We start from the raw sequence: 15,666 nt of genomic DNA on the forward strand, positions 1-15,666 counted from the left end.
TGATTTTGTCTTGAATTAAAATAGTCAGCTTCATCGGAGTATGGTGCCCCTTGAAGAACAGCAGTCACGGAAAAAAAACCCCACAATTGTTTGTCAACCTTGCAGACTTTTTGTAATTTTCCATTCTCTTCAGCTTAATAAATGACTTTCCCAGGTGGTATTTATATTTACACATCCACTGCATTTTTCATGTCCAAAAAATGCATCATTTGGCCGTCCTTCCCACCACTACCACAAAAAGCTGTCAGATTCATCTGGTGTAAACTACCTTGGCAGCTCAGTGCAGCATTTTATCCTGTTTTCCACTGGCTTTATGCAGTGTTCATCAAAACTTGTATTTAAATGAAAAAATACCTTTTCCTTGACTGTCATTTTGCTATAAATTAATTTGAATGTCTGGTCTGTGAACTTCAAAACTGATGTTTGTGGTGCTTATGATAACTGACAATGTCAGCTAAAGGTGGTGGATAAACCTCAGTCTTATTTTGGTGGGTAATCACGGAAAAACAAAAATGTATGGGTTATCTGATCCAACGACAAGTTTTAGTGACTTACTACTGTTCATGGTGTACTTCTTCATGTTCTGAACATGTTCTACATGTTCGTGTACTGAGTACGGTACATGGATCACTTCTCCCAGCCTTTATGGACCCTATATCTCTGTATACTACTGTAACATTTACTCTGGCTTTCTGCCACACGGAATTTTGTACCCGGGGATCAAGACTGAGAGTTTTGTAATTTCCACAGCCAAATCTCTATATTCAGAGTAACAAGGGTACAGTCGTCATTTTGTCACAGGTATACCCATTCTTTACCACTACTGAGTCCCTTTCAGATTTACCTCTGACATCCAAAACTTGTATTTACATGAGACAACCTGCCAGTCCTAACACAGCTCTTGATTTTTTAACATCCGTTTCTCATTTTACTTCTTCCCCATGGATGCCAAAGAGTAATCAGTAATCTGGGGGAATCCTGCAAGTAGGTGAAATTTTCCAGTGATGTGAGATGGTCTTTTCAAAACAAATCAGAATGAATAATCAGGTAGAAAAGAGTTTTATAATCCTAATAATGTGCAGGTCAGTTATTCTTACATGTGGTATATGTATAAGTAATTTATAAGAACATCTCTATGTTATTATGTGGTAATTTCCCATGTGTGTCTTTACACTAGCTGCTGCTGAAGAAGCTTCTTTCAATCCATTTTTAGGTCTGTTGACCTTGAATAATTACTCTGACCACCATTTTCAGACCCATACCAGCTCATCGTCTATTTTGTGTGCAGCTCTGCCAACTAAGAGCACTGCCAAAAGGCTGAAAGCCTCACTGGCCATGCCTGTATTTTTAAATCACACTGATTGCTTAAAGCACCAAGAGTCTTTACCTTAGAGAAACACAATAAACGTAAATGCTCTAGCCAGACTGCTAAATTGTGTTAATTATTACTGAGTTTGATTATTCCCTTAAAACAAATGTTCTTGGGCAAAAGGTATATCTTTGACCTGGACATGCTGAAAATGTAATATATATATATATATATTTGCTTTAAAATGTGACTCAAAAACTGCATCTGTTTTCTGACACACCAGTTTTATACGTGCATAATGCAGCTGACTCAGTGGAGTTAGTTCCTGTCCTGTGGTGTATGGGAGTAGGGAGTTTGCAAGGAGAAAAGGTGAGGTCTAGTTACAGAAACTGATGGGGAGTCATGGTCCTTCTGGTTCTGTCAACAGTTCCCCATGTGGCACAGTGTAAATCACTGAACCTTTGAGGTTCTCCATGTATTCAGGTAGTTTGCCTGATGCAGCTGTATTTCCTGGCTTTAATTTTCACCAAAATGGGCCTCCTGTGTGCTTTCTTCCCTTCTGAGATGCTGGGATAGTGTGGGAGCTCTGAAAAGGCACAAAGCATCCCATGTTGAATATTTTAAGTTTTGGTAACAATGCTTTGTTTTTGATGTGACTGCAGAAGTATCTGTCCCAGCTTGCAGAAGAGAGCCTGAAAATGAAGGAAGAAGGCAGCCATCTGCCTCAGGATGACACTGGCATTGTTCCTCACTTCACGAAGAAAAAACTATGATGCAGATGAACTGGAAGAACTATAATGAGTGAATGCTGATCCTTTTCTTTTTTTTTTTTTTTAATTTCTATGATATAACTGTCAATTTGCACTGTACAGAGGAGGGGAAATAAAGAGCATGTTCCATGCATCTATGCCCAGAGTGCCATTAAAAACCAAAATGCCTGAAACTGTTTCCCACGGTGAAGCAATGCTGGCATATCTGTAAGAAGTGGAGCAATTCTTTCTCACACTCTGTGTGCTGGGAGTGGTTTCCTAGATTAAATCAGAATTCTCAGGGATTCTTAAAGTTTTAATTCTGATGTGATGCATCAGGTCAGGTGGAGTATTTTAGAAGCACTCAGCATCCTCCAGTGGACGCTGAAAGGAAAGGAGATGTCACTATAAATAGGCTTTAATGTTGCTTAAAATATCTTCAGCCATTTCACTCGCTGCCCCAGTAAGAAGTAGCATTTGCATAGGACATCTAAAGCCATTGTGCTAAAACTAGTCAGTAGATGGCATAATATAAACCCCATAAGCATCCACCTCTGTGTATCGTAAGAGTTTGGTGAAATGATAAAATGTTTGTGGTGTTAAGTGCTGACTGTACACTGACTGTGTTGTACGAGCACGGAGGCAGCCACAGTCTGTCCCAGGGACCTTATAGCCTGAACGCAGCACAGCGAGAGCAATTTGAATGCATGTGCTGACAGCCAACCTGCTCTGGTTTCCAGCGTTTTCCATGGTGTGATCAGGATGTTTTCCAGGTACCACTGTGTTTGAAACCCTTCATTTTGATAGTTCTAAAGGGTGCCAACTTTGAGTCTACTGACTTGAAACTCTCATGAGAGGCTTTTTAAAGTGCCACATGTTTGGACCATGTCTCTTTTAGACATTTTATTCAAGATCCTTGCTTTTGGGGTCTTTTTGTTCTCTTTCAAGCTTGCTTTTCCTCAGCTTGGCAATGTTGAATTTTCCTGGTTTTTATGGAAAGATGCCAGACTTTTAATATTGTTTTTATATTTTATTTCCCTGAATTTTTTAAGGTGAATACAGCAACTGATGGCTCACAGAGTGCAGCACTGAGAACACAGGATGCACCAGCAGCTCTGGCATTATTACGAGCTATTGTTTCTGCACAGTTGTTGCTTAGTATTTTGCACAGTCCCTTTGAAACGCACTGTACAAGTTTCTGGTTCATTTCAATAGGGCTTTGTGTAGTAAAATGAATACAGAGGCAAACCATTGCCAGAATTGATCCTGGAGTTATGCTTTTATAAAATGCCCTGCACAATCTAGACAGGTGGGGGTTTGCAGCCATATTTCCGTTCTTTGCCTGACTCTAATATTCATCACAGTACGTTCTGTAAAAATTACTGGTGCTGGATGTCCTGTTTAGACATTGTGCAGAGGAAGTCATTTCCCAGAAGGTTCTAGGCATCCCTAAGAATGACATGGATGTCACAAAATACTGCAAAGTGGCTAAATTGCCAACAAAGTATTTGTTCCATTATGTCTTCTGCCAGCAGCCATGCTTGTTCTCTGAAGCAGCCTGTAGCCAGGCAGTGTGTCTCAGAGGTGCCTGGTGGTGTTGCCTGAAGTCCTGTTCCATTTCATGGCCTGTGCTTTCCACTCGTTTTACCAGAGGTGGGGTCAGATTTCATATTTGGAATTCCTGCTTCTCACAAGTTGAGGGATTCTTTGCATCCCGGATTCAGATGTGGCCTATCCAAAAGACAAGGGGAAATGAAAAACATTGCAGCCTAAATCCTCCTTTGTCCAGACTTGAAGTATGTTAAGACTTGGGTCCATCTGTCATTTAAAACAGCTTTCTTTTTGTTTTTCCATATGGAAAAAAATAATATTGCAAACCAGGTATTTTTCCTTCAAGGATTGGGGTTTTTCTTTGTTTGTTTTTCACGTTGCAGTGAAATTTGAGCACAGGGCTGTTAAGGCAAGAGCTTGTATTGCAAGCTGTAAGATTACCAAAATGGCAGTAAAGATTGTGCAATTGTCTTCAAAAGCACAGCTCTCAAGCTGTCATGTATCATCTGAATATGAAGTTCCCTTCATGCCCTTCAGCACAAACTGAGTGCAAGGGAAGGAAATCACTACAAATGCAAGCATCAAATCTTTGAAGCTAACCCTGCTATCAAACTGGAGCTCTCACCAGCCTAATGGGAGCTTGTTAGACCATGTGGTTAAGCTTAATTGGATGTGAGACATAGCTGACTGTATATCAAAGTCATATGCCTCCAGCAACTTTATCCCCAGGTAACCTCAAATGAGAAAAGTATCACTGTTATTATTCTTTATTTGTATTGCAGTAGAAGCTACAGGTCCACTGCCTTTATTATAGGCACGGTACACATCCACAACAAAGGCTTTCCCAGGCCAAAGCGCTTTAAATCAGACTTTCTGAAAACAGACAACAGGTGGATACAGGCAGGCAGGGAAAGCAGTAGGTAACCATGGGATTTTGACTGGCAGCAGCAGAATAATGAAAATGAGTGTTTACCCAGGGGCTTATTCTGGGATGTACAGGAGATGATTCAAACTACCTTCCCCCTCCTCTGGTTCTGAACCAGGTTCACTCCCATTATTCACAGCTTGCCTATTTAACCTTTTTCTTTTTTTTTTTTTCTTTTTTTTTTTTCCCCTGGCCACTTGCATTAGACATGCAAAATCCCCGAGAGAGTGGGCCTTGGCATCCTTCAGTCCCTGCCTGCTGAAGTTTCGGTCTCCATCCAGGGCTCCAAAAGCTGGAGTCTTGACTGAGCTCACCAGGAACCGTCCTGGCTCCAGGTACCTAGTCAGGGCCATGGGTACAGGCCCTTGCTTGCCGCTGAGGAAGGAGGAGGCTCCAGACGGCATCTCTGCCCTCTGTAGTTTCCTCTTCTGGAGGTAGATGACTCAGGTGAGTGATGCAGGTGCAGTGCCCAGCCCCACAGATGTGATCAGACCCAGATATTTGTAGAGGTGGTTTGGACACCCCGTCTCTTTGGGCTCTGTCCTGACGCAACAGCGATCCTCAGAATCCTGGGTACGGCCAAACAGGCAATTCCTCTTCTAAGAAGGTCCTTTCTCCCCCTAAAACTCAGCATCTGAAAGCAGTTAAAAGCAATCCTAAGTCTCAACCAGGTCCTAATGATCCCTATGATGAGTTTTCAGCCTGATGCACTTTAAGAACTCAGAGATAATCTCCTTCCCCCTCCAACAGGCCATCATGCAATGCTGGCAGGCGCTCAGCTCCCCAACTTCTCTCTACTACCTATTCTGCTGAGGAGGAAGGCCACCGTAGGCAGCCACTTACCCTTCTCAGCTTGTGTAAAAATGTGTTCTTTCTTTTGGTTTATTATATTTAAAATCTTGACTACTTTTTTAGTTGGCATAATTCATTATAAATATAATCCACGCTGTTTATTAATACATATTTATTTATATATATATATATATACAAACCACAAAACAGGCTCAGGTCTAGCCAAACAACTATTGATATTTAAAAAGGAGCTTCCTTAATATATAGAAATCATTTCAACACATCTCAACCAAAGATTGCACTTTTTTTAATAGGAACTATGTTTTTCATCTTTGTGAAATATGTATTGATCTCAAATAGTCTTTAATGTCAATCTGCAACTTACTTTCCTTGAAGTAAAAAAATAAGAGAATTAAACATTTGCCCCATAAAATCAGACAAAGTTTCATATTGGCTTTAACACTAAATTAGTGTTAGGCTGTTATATTCAGGGTTTTTCTATTCTCTAAGGATTAAGGCTGTGATTTGTTGAATTATACTTGAACTGGACCAGATGTACTATTTATTGAGCTTATATAATCTTGTTAATTTAAATTTTGGCTTGTAAACAGTTGGAATTTGTTAGTACTTGTTTAATTATGTAGGAACTGTCACCAATATTAACTGATCTGTGTAACTGATTGCAAAGTATTTCAATTTGTGTTTCTTAAAAAGAAAGATTTTAATAAAGAGAATTATAAAGCATATACATGGGTGGGCAATTGTCCCAGCAACAACATGCTTCTAGCTTCCCAGGGGATCTATTAAAAACTAAAAAATAAATAAAAGATAGTTTGGGGGTAAGAAAGAAACAGGAGACCAAAATGTTTCCTTTTAAATGTAATTTCTAGAAGTTGTGATTCTTATCAGGTAGCCCCTGCTGTACAGACTGCGAGTGATTGCCATCGTCTGGTGCTGAAGTTGAAGTGTACATATCTCAGCAGTTCACTCTGTAATTATTATTGTTATTACCCACTCCTGTCCCTCTAGATATGTCCTCACTTCCCTTTTTCTGTTTCCAAATGAATGGGCAAGTTGTCGGTCCGCACTGGCTTTTCTCTGTCTCCATCCAGGTTGTCTTTTCATCCTGAAAGAACCATACAAAATCAGCCCCAGCCAGGCACTTTCTCCAGCTCATCTCTACCCAAGTCCCCATGTTTGCCCGTTTACCCTGTTTCCCTTGCACTCTCCCTCTGCCTTTGCTGATTTTTTCTTCTTTTCAGCAGACTGCCCTCCGGGGTGCTCTCCCAGCTCCACAGGGACCTTTCCCACTCCCCAGCCTTCTCCCTGGCTCACTTCCATCGCCAGCAACTGGAGCTCCTGGGAGGAAATACTCAGCCTCAGTCAGGGTGACGTAAAGACATGCTTGTACTAAATATTTAAAGAATGCAATGAGGACAAAAGCCAAGGGGAAACTTCACCACCAGCTTTGATTAATTCACTCAGCGGAAAACACTAGGAGAAAGACTGAGACAAGGTGACGTCCGGTCCATGTGCAAGGCAGGCCATGGGGCACCATCAGAGCAGGAGCTGTGCCTCCCGCCACCTGCTGAGGGAGGGAGATGGGTCTGTCAGCCCCACCGAATGGCCAGGGCAATGGGTCATGGGCAAAAAGTCTGGCACTCAGGTTTTCTGACTCCCCAGTTCATGAGATCAGTGCTTTAGCATCTTTTGAGTAACTGTTTTGCAGCTGAGGCACACATATAATGTATTTTAAGCACAAATGGTTTCAGTTCTTCTGTCCTAGATGTAGTGAAACCTTCATACATGTGACCTTGATACCACCTCACTGCAGCCGTGAATGTCTCACTCTAGAAACTGGGCAAACCAATTTTGTAAGTGTTAACTAGGCATCATATATCTGTAACAGAAAAAATTCTAAACATCACGATTTTCTTGTTGGAAGGGGGAACTCAGGTGTGAAAGACTTCACTAGTGAACACCAGCCCGCACCCAAGTACCAGCTTGGCCTTTTGGCGCAAGGCTGTGACTGACCTCACTTGGACAGCCAGCCACAGCCCAGCTGTGCTGCCTGACCCACGGAGCGGACCAGGTCCAGGCTGTCTGAAGACAGGACCCTCCCCGGGAAGCTGACCAGGAGGGAGGGCAGGGGTGCGTGGGGAGCTGGGATGGCGCTGCCTGCTCTGGATCGGGCTGCTGTGGGGCTGGGCCAGTGGACACACTGCCCCGACACAAGCGGCGCTGGGGCTGCAGCACATGCCGGCGCTGTGCGAAGCAGCCACCCTGCGCCTGCTTTTCAGCGCCAACGCAGCCTGGGGCTCGGCCCTGTTTGTGCAGGTGGCAGCAAGGGCAGCCCAAGAGAACAGGTTTGCCTTTGCTTACTTTTCTACATCCGACTCCACCAGCCTCCGCTTATCTATGTCAATATGTTGAGCGCTCCTCAGGTGCTTGGCTTGCCTCATGCAGTGCTGCAACGTGAAGCCATGGGAGTATGCGGTATGTATTTGTGGAGGAAAAGTTCTCCTGTTGTGGAGAAGAGGGGGACTGGGCAAGGACCAGGGATTCTCCCCACAACATCTTAGTGGAACCGAGTAATGCAGCAGTGAAACAGAAAATAGCCTTTTCCCTTGCACAAAAGAAATTTCCATAGGGGTCAGGCTTCTCATTGCAGGGCCCAAGCTCGCCTTACTGACCTGGTAGCCAGGAATCCCCTCCACCACCCCTGGCGTGTCACACCTCCCCTCTGCTTGCCTTCAGCGGAGCTACGGTGTGTTACAGCACTGGCAATCTGGCCCCAGTCTCCATGAAACACACTTGTCTCATCCTAACTTAATATATTCACAGCACCATGGAAACACGACTCCCCAGATGCTGAGGTGACAGAAGCAGGGGTGGTTTCCATCTCTTCCTTCCTAACTGCCCCCTTCTACAGCCCATGTGAGGCTCAGGAAGGCCCTGCTGGGCATCCTGCAGCTTGGGAGCAGGCAGGGAAGTGGTGGGGCCACCAGGATCCACCTTCCGCACTGTGAAGATGGTTTTCTTAGGGCTCATCGGCACATAATTGCATCAGCCTACTGCAGGGTGAGATTTCTAATCAGATAGCCAAGGTGATTAAAGCCAGTAAGCTCTCTCCTTTCAGTTCACATCAGGGTTCTGGTTAAAGGGCCATCTGTCAGGAGCAGCTACCTGAAGTAGCTTCACTTAAACTGAAATAGGAGCATACGTCAATTTTTAATTAACTGGGTCAGATCTGAATGAGTGGGCATGTCCAAAAGCTTTTTGTAAACTAGAAAGCCACGCAGGGCAGGCTGAATACAGCCTATTAAATGTTTAAATAATTGCCAGGCAGAGTCTTGGCCAATTCCTCAAGGTAAGACTTCAGTATCAGCAGCACAGCCCTGGGTGAAGAGGCAGCTTTTCCAGCCCGATTTCTTCCCAGTGCTTTAGAAATGAAGGTTCCTGTTCACAAGCTGTGCTCCCCTTACTCCTAAGCCTTGTTTGAGGACATGCATATTAGTTCCACCTTCCTTAAACACCATCCTGGTGTCTTTAGAGGACACAGGAAGCCTGTTTTGTTTGTGGGTTTCTTCTCTGGTGGGGCTGTGTTTGCATTGCAGCTGGTTTATCTTTGGCAGATAGCAACGTGTTCTTGGCAGTAAACTTTCACCTTGAGCTCAGGGGGCGTAGCCACACTGTGTTTTGCACACCTGTGGTGGGGAACTAGGAAAAATTTGCCTGTTTGTTTTAACATCACTGCTGAGATGTTAAAACCAGTTTCACAGAGGTGCTATTAGTGCTTGGTAGAGGTCCCGACTCCCGAGATGTGGGCATGCTGGAGGGCAGCGTGCATGCGTGCGTGTGTGTGCATGAGCAAGACTTGTGCTGCCTTGCATGGACTTTAGCATTAAGCAGCTGGCAATCAGATGTACTTCTCCAACATTACAGTCACAAGTAATGCTGTTTTGGTGTGTGCCCAAGTGGAGTTTCTAACCTCCTTATTTCCCCTGTTCACTATTCCTGCCCATGACACTCTGTCTGTGGGTACGAGCTGTGGTGGTGAGCTTGCAGAGCCACTGGCTGCACTGAGACATACGCAGGGACTGGTATCAGTATCCCCCGAGGTGCCCGTGCCCCAGGTGCAGGGTCTCTGGGAACAAGACAGACCTTAAACAGGCACGCTTATAGCAGGTTTGGGCCCATAAAAAGAAAGTACACTGAGACCAACAGGAAGAGCAGCACGGGTCCGTCCTGATGCTCTGGGGATCGGCACCGCTCCGGCGGGGCTATTCCAGTGCCTATTTCCATCTGATTGCAATCGGGAAAGATTAACTCAGGCAGGATATGCTAGATATCAGTCTGCCAAGAGATCAGCGAGGCAGCCAGGATGCTGTAAATGTTCCCAGAAGCCTTCTCCTTCCTTTTCTCTCACAGATTAGCCTGGCTGGGGGTGAGGGTGGGGACAAGGGGTATTTTGGTGAGGCAGGGTAGGGATTTGCCATTGGATATTGCCACAGAAGGAAGCCGAGCTGCCGCAGGGGTGCACGGAGATCTGGCAGTGCCTTGTGTGACTGATGCCAGGCTGTGTATGAAATGGACCCAAGAGGTCTGAAATAAGTTGGCAGGGCTATGCTCATGGGTATTTCTCACTAGCAAGCTGATGGCCCTGTGAATGCACGTTTGTAGGCTATGTGTTACTTGCTCCTCTGCTTTTCTCTTCCTGCAAAGGCAGATGATGATTCACGAGCTACTGATGCTGTTCAGCCATCGGCATGTCTCTTCACAAACCTCCTCCATGGGGTCTGATCCCCAAACCAGTGGTGAGAGTCTGGTTGGATTGAGGGCTACCTGAGCCTTAAGGTAAGTTAAGTACCTGTTTACAACAGCATCAGATGCAAGCAGTGCCTAAGCAGCGTGAGAAAGCACTGGGATCTGCTAGCCCAGTGAAACAAGAAAAAAAAAACAAACAACAAAGTGAAAGAAACCTGTCAGAAATACGGTTTGGGTGCATTCCCCCTAGGAGCTGCCCCATCTTGCTGCACTCATGGCATGTTCACACCATGGCAAGGAATGGCATGAACTCACTTTCATGAATTACTTCTTGTCAGCCAAGCAAAGTGGGAAGCAAATTATGTTTGCTTAAACCACCATGCAGGTGGTCGCAACCAGTGGATGTTAGTTCCGAAGGAGCAGGGGAAGTGCGTGCACCAGGAGTTAGTGTGGGTCAGCTGATACATGATAACCAGCACCGCTGTGGTATCTTGATTGCTTGTGATTGTGTGAACATGCCTGAAGATGCAGATGGTATAAAGCAGAGCAGTGCTTATGAGGGTTTTGAAGCTTGCATCTGCTTATTTGGTCCTGGCGGCTTTCAGCAAAGACCACCCACTGAAATGAAGAATCATTTTCTTGAAATGCAAGTAACCAAGACAAGTATTCAACCTCTTTCAATGCCCTTCTATGATTTTGTGGAGCCGTTGAATTCCTCTTTTCCTACAAGAGGTTTACTGCAGTGCAAAATGAGTTCCTGGAGCAAAAAGCCACTCCTTTCTAAGGGTATATGGGTTGTTGAGGCTCCAGGTCTTCCATCTTTAAAGATTAATGCTTCAAGCTGAGTTGTCATAGGTTGCTAAAATAATCTTTTCCCACCGTTTTCCTCATGTCAGCATTTCTAGAGCTCTAGTGCGTTGTGGCTGCTCTTGTTATGTAAGGATTTATGAATGGCTGCAAAGTTCAAAGGCATATTGGTAATCCCAAGTCCCGAAAAGCCCAGAGTCAGCCCAAGCCCTGCCCCATTTCCCAAGAAGAAGTTGTTTGCCAACTCTTTCTTTTCCTAACTTATTTTTATAATTAGCCCACAAACTTCAGGATCTCTTTATTCACCTCTCAGTATTTTGAGCATTTAGGTTGTACTAGTTTCATGTTTTTGAATCTTTTATCCACAACCTTGAGGGCTAGGGACATACTTTGTTTGTAAATGAAAGTTACAATTCCCTTGTTTCAAGGAGCTGGGATTTTAAGATATATTCCCCAAAGCATTAAAGTTGTGATAAAATCACAGGAGTTGCCAGCATTGCACAGAGTCTCCTCTGTTTGGAAGAGGAGGCATTGGACTGCAGCGAGCTGCAGGCATCACTAGCTACTGTCGTGTTAGTGAGTCAAATAAAAATAACACTGTGATTAAACATCAGCTCTGCAGGCCTAACTAAAGAAGATAACCTCATCTCTTCCTAGCTGCAGTCCTTCACAAAAGCGCTGCCTTTGTAATCCTCCGGATTAATGTTCACACTCAAGCTCTGCCCTAGAAGGCCCTGCACCCCTGGCAGAGTGCATTTAAAAGTATAAAGCCCTCTCTGGGATGCAGAGGAGGCTGGTGCCAGCCAGGCACTTCCTGGGACACGTGGTTACAGCTGCTTCCAAACTGGGAGCATTTCAGGCCAAGAGATCTTCCTTTCTTCCCTCCCTTTCCTCTTCACTGTTGCTCTAATTTCAGCTTCGTGCCACCTTTCACGCAGCCCCCCTCAGCTTGAATCAGATCCCTATTGTCTGCACGAATCCCTTCCCCCAAACGCCCCTGCTTTCCAAGAAAAGTCCTGCCTGCCAGGACCGGGCGCTCTTCTGAGTCTGTGGCTTTTTGTCGGGTCCTGGGCTGAGCTCAGGTTCCTGTTTGGACCAGCGTGAGGTCAAAATGGAAACAAACTCAGGAAAACCCTTCACTTCAGCAAAGCCTGATGCTCGCTGACTGCACGCTGGTGGCTGCTGCAGCACTCCAGCCTGAGACTGACGGGTAATGCGGAGTGAAGCAAATGATTAGCATTATTAAAAATGCTTTGCAATTATACAGCACCTTTTCATCTAGAGATTTCAAAGCTTCATAGCACTCACACAAAGTTACTTATTATCCCTAGCATTTAGCAGAGTCAGGAAACGAAGGAAAGCAGCTAAGTGACTCGCCTTAGGTCATGCAGTAAGTCAGCGTCAGAGGTGGGAACTCGGCCCCGAAGTGCTGACTCCGTGGCTCATGCCCCGACGTGAGGACACACCTCACCCTCTCCTGTTCCAGTCCAGCTCCTTGGGGGATGCAGCGATGGGAAAAGCGCTCAGCCCACCCAGAGGGTCAGCACAGCCCGGGCAGCGCCCATCAGGCACCTGCCTGGGAGCAGCACCCACCGCACCGCTCCCAAGCCCTGCTCCTTCCCCCCGGCGCACCCTGCACACTGCAGAGGTGCTGTGTGGGACCTGCCGTGCCTGAGGCTGCAGCCCAGCTTGCCACTGCACAGTGTGGCCGAGTCCACAGCAGCAGCAACATGGAGGGCCTGGGAGGGGGAGCAAGGTGCGGTGTGGTGTGCCCCTGGGCTGAGCATCTCCACTGCAGCCCCCATCTCCGGCACGCTCCCTACATCCTGCTGGCCGTATGCCCACAGGAAAACTGCGAGGACCTTCCTTTACGGGGGACATTTCTAGAGACGCTTCAACCTGGATACCCTAGAACATGCTATGCAAGAACTGGTGAGGACCAGAGGTGGTTTTGCTCATATCAGCACCGCAGCTAGGCTGCTACTCTCCCACTGGTCAAGCTCTGGCTACAATGAAGGTGTGGCAGCACTGACTCCCTCCAGACCAGGTGGTCCAAGCCTGCCAAGTAGCCTAGATATACGTGCAGATACCCGCCAGGAGATCAGAAATACATTTCTAAGATGTTACGCTCTTTGGCTGGCTCAGGCTCAGCCGGCTGTGCTGCAGGATGCACTGTGTGCCAACCTTCCATGCCTTGCAGCAAGAGACCTGAAAATATCAAGCCCTTGTAGACCGACACTTCTCTGACTTCAGTTCAGTGCTAGGACTTCGGGACAGTGCATCAGCAGGGAGGAAAGCCAGAAAGAGGGAATGAAGAGGAAGAGTGAGAGGAGAGAGAGAAAAAAAGCAGATGTGAAACAGGGTGAAGAGAGGCAGGTAGACTTTGAGACCTCACTGGCCAGGAGAAGACCTTGACTGAATCTCTTGGTCCTACTGGGGTAAAACACCTTTTTGATGTTTACCACAAAAGGTGACTTGCACAGTTATATTTTTAATGAAAAAAAAATATTTCTTAAAAGAGCAGCTAATCTGCTTACGCTCTTCCACTGTGTTCCTTATTTCTACCCTAGAAATATCAGGAAAATCCACTTTAGTAAATTTTTTTCTGGGAGACTTGAGATGCTTCAGGTTTTTTAATGGTACCTCACTTGGAATATTATATCCCTATGATCAAGGCAGGCATGACTGATACAGCTTCAGACTTCCAAGGGGTGTATTTAAATAAATAACAGGAACTAATCCATATAGTCAGCTTTCCTTAGGAGCTGGGGATTTACATGTCTAAACTTCACTGCGATGAGACTCCAGGACCGGGGATAAAATTCTAGTTAATTAAGCATAATTTCACTGGGGATAAAACCCAGGCAATGGGAAAAACTTGAAGACAGAGGCTGCACCTGAATGAATTTCAGAAATGAATCTCAGAAATGATACTGAGAATGAGCAGTCATTACAAGGAATCACTTTAAAAAGCAAAATAGCTGATCGGGTACAAAAGCTATCTCTCAAAAGTGAGTCAGAGTTTTGTCTTTTAAAGGATATTCATAAAAATGGGGAAACATTTTTCCTGGTTGCATACAGCTGAAGAAAACAGGGAAGGAAAAAGAGAGATTACATGGGATAGAGGTTAATGTGTATTAGCTATGTGCAAAACCCGAACTTGTAATTTGCCTTAACTTTCACTGAGGATGTTAATCATGTGGCTGCAGATGAGAAGGATTATAGGACGGGGGTATGGAAATGTTCACAGCCAGGAGAGAAGCAACTCTCAGGGCTCCTTGGTGCACTGGAGGCAGAGGAACGGGCTAATCCACATGCCAGAGCTCTGGAAGAACTGGCCAGATGTCTTTAACAGGTCCCTCAGTCAGGGACAGGAGCACAGTGAGCCTGTACAGAAGAAGTGAACCGACCTGGACAAGAACAGGCATGAAGGTTTCAGCTTAATAGTGTATGGAAAGCTTCAGAAAAAATGGTGAAGGAAAGGCTAGCAAAAGAGAGGGAGGCAAATGGCATGAGATTAAATGGGTTTATCAAGCCCATTTATCTTTCTTGAGCAAGGCAAGCTGCAAGCCATTTGCTTAGTGAAGGAAATGAGGTGGATCTCGCCTATCTGGACTCAAATTGCACATTTCGTAGGGTGCCATGTAGAAAGTTCTTCAGAAAAGGGAGAAGTGATTTAGCACAAGGTATAAACCCCATAAAGACCTGCTGTGAGAGCAGCACACGGCTGTCAGGCTGGAGGGCAGTTACCAAGGGAGTGTTAAACATCACTCCTGGAGATCTGGCAAAGTGCTTTTGTAAATGAGCTTGGCACTAATGTTAGTGGAGAACCGGTGAAATTGCTGATGACAGAAAATAGGAATCAACCTCAGGACAAAGGAGGTTTGAGATAGGACACAGAAAAAAGTAGTCAGCAGCTGAAAGTGGTGGTCATAGGCACAAATGACCAAACCCTTTCCTACAAGCTAGCTGGCAGCTCACACTTGGATCACCGAATAACTGACTTGCCAACACAGTGGAAACATGGAGTGAGAAATGCAGTCCTGGAAGGCAGCAGAAAAGGTGCAGCCCAGGTTGCAGTGACAGCTGGGGTGTGCTCGAGGAGAGGCTATATCCCTTCATTTTGCAAAGTGAATGCTGAGAGCAGGAGGATTTCTCTGTGTAAATACTCCCAGGAAGGTATGATGATGGTGCTAAGGATCAGTGCTTTTACAGAGTAAATGATCAAAAAGAGGCATCAAACATTTTGGTTAGAAGATCTTTACCAGCCATTTGACAACGTGGTTCTGTAATAGCCTCCCCACTGCAGTTGTGCATGCAAAATACTAAATTGCTTTGAGGACGGAACTTGATAAGTTTATGAAAAGGATTATATCACATGGTGCCTGTGATAGCAGAACTAGTAGCACAGAAGTTCCTGCCAGTCCTATGCACAAAAGTAAATATTCTGTAACCCTCTGTCAATATAAATATGGAGCATGTGATTATACACAGACATAAAGCAGGCACATGATTTATTAATCACAGGACCTCAGCTTGTCAAATAATAATTACAAGGCAGTAACACACTTTGTTTTAATCAATGGCTCGCTAAGATTTTCTCCCACAGTAAACCAGTAAAAAAAGACAATTATTCTGAGGTAAAGGCGGTATTCCATGTTTCTGGTTGTTAGCTTTTAAATGAACTCCCTGTGTGGAACTCTTAAATCAAGTACTATCATTCTTCTGCACATTTCACAAGTTCAGCCCTTTCCAGTAAAGCATCT

General features: G+C 45.1%; 1 protein-coding gene across 2 annotated transcripts in view; it reads left to right on the forward strand.

The window, feature by feature from the left end:
- RBM20 (RNA binding motif protein 20) overlaps positions 1–6,102 on the forward strand; it is a 107,081-nt gene extending 100,979 nt beyond the window's left edge. For both annotated transcript variants that reach the window (XM_037400671.1, XM_037400672.1), the window contains exon 14: positions 1,972–6,102. In XM_037400671.1, coding sequence (XP_037256568.1) covers positions 1,972–2,082 — 111 coding nt within the window. In that variant the 3' untranslated portion in view covers positions 2,083–6,102. The remainder of the gene's footprint in view (positions 1–1,971) is intronic.
- Positions 6,103–15,666: the final 9,564 nt, after the last annotated feature.

Source organism: Falco rusticolus, chromosome 9 (assembly GCF_015220075.1).
Source record: "Falco rusticolus isolate bFalRus1 chromosome 9, bFalRus1.pri, whole genome shotgun sequence".
In the NCBI taxonomy this organism is placed as follows: Eukaryota; Metazoa; Chordata; class Aves; order Falconiformes; family Falconidae; genus Falco; species Falco rusticolus.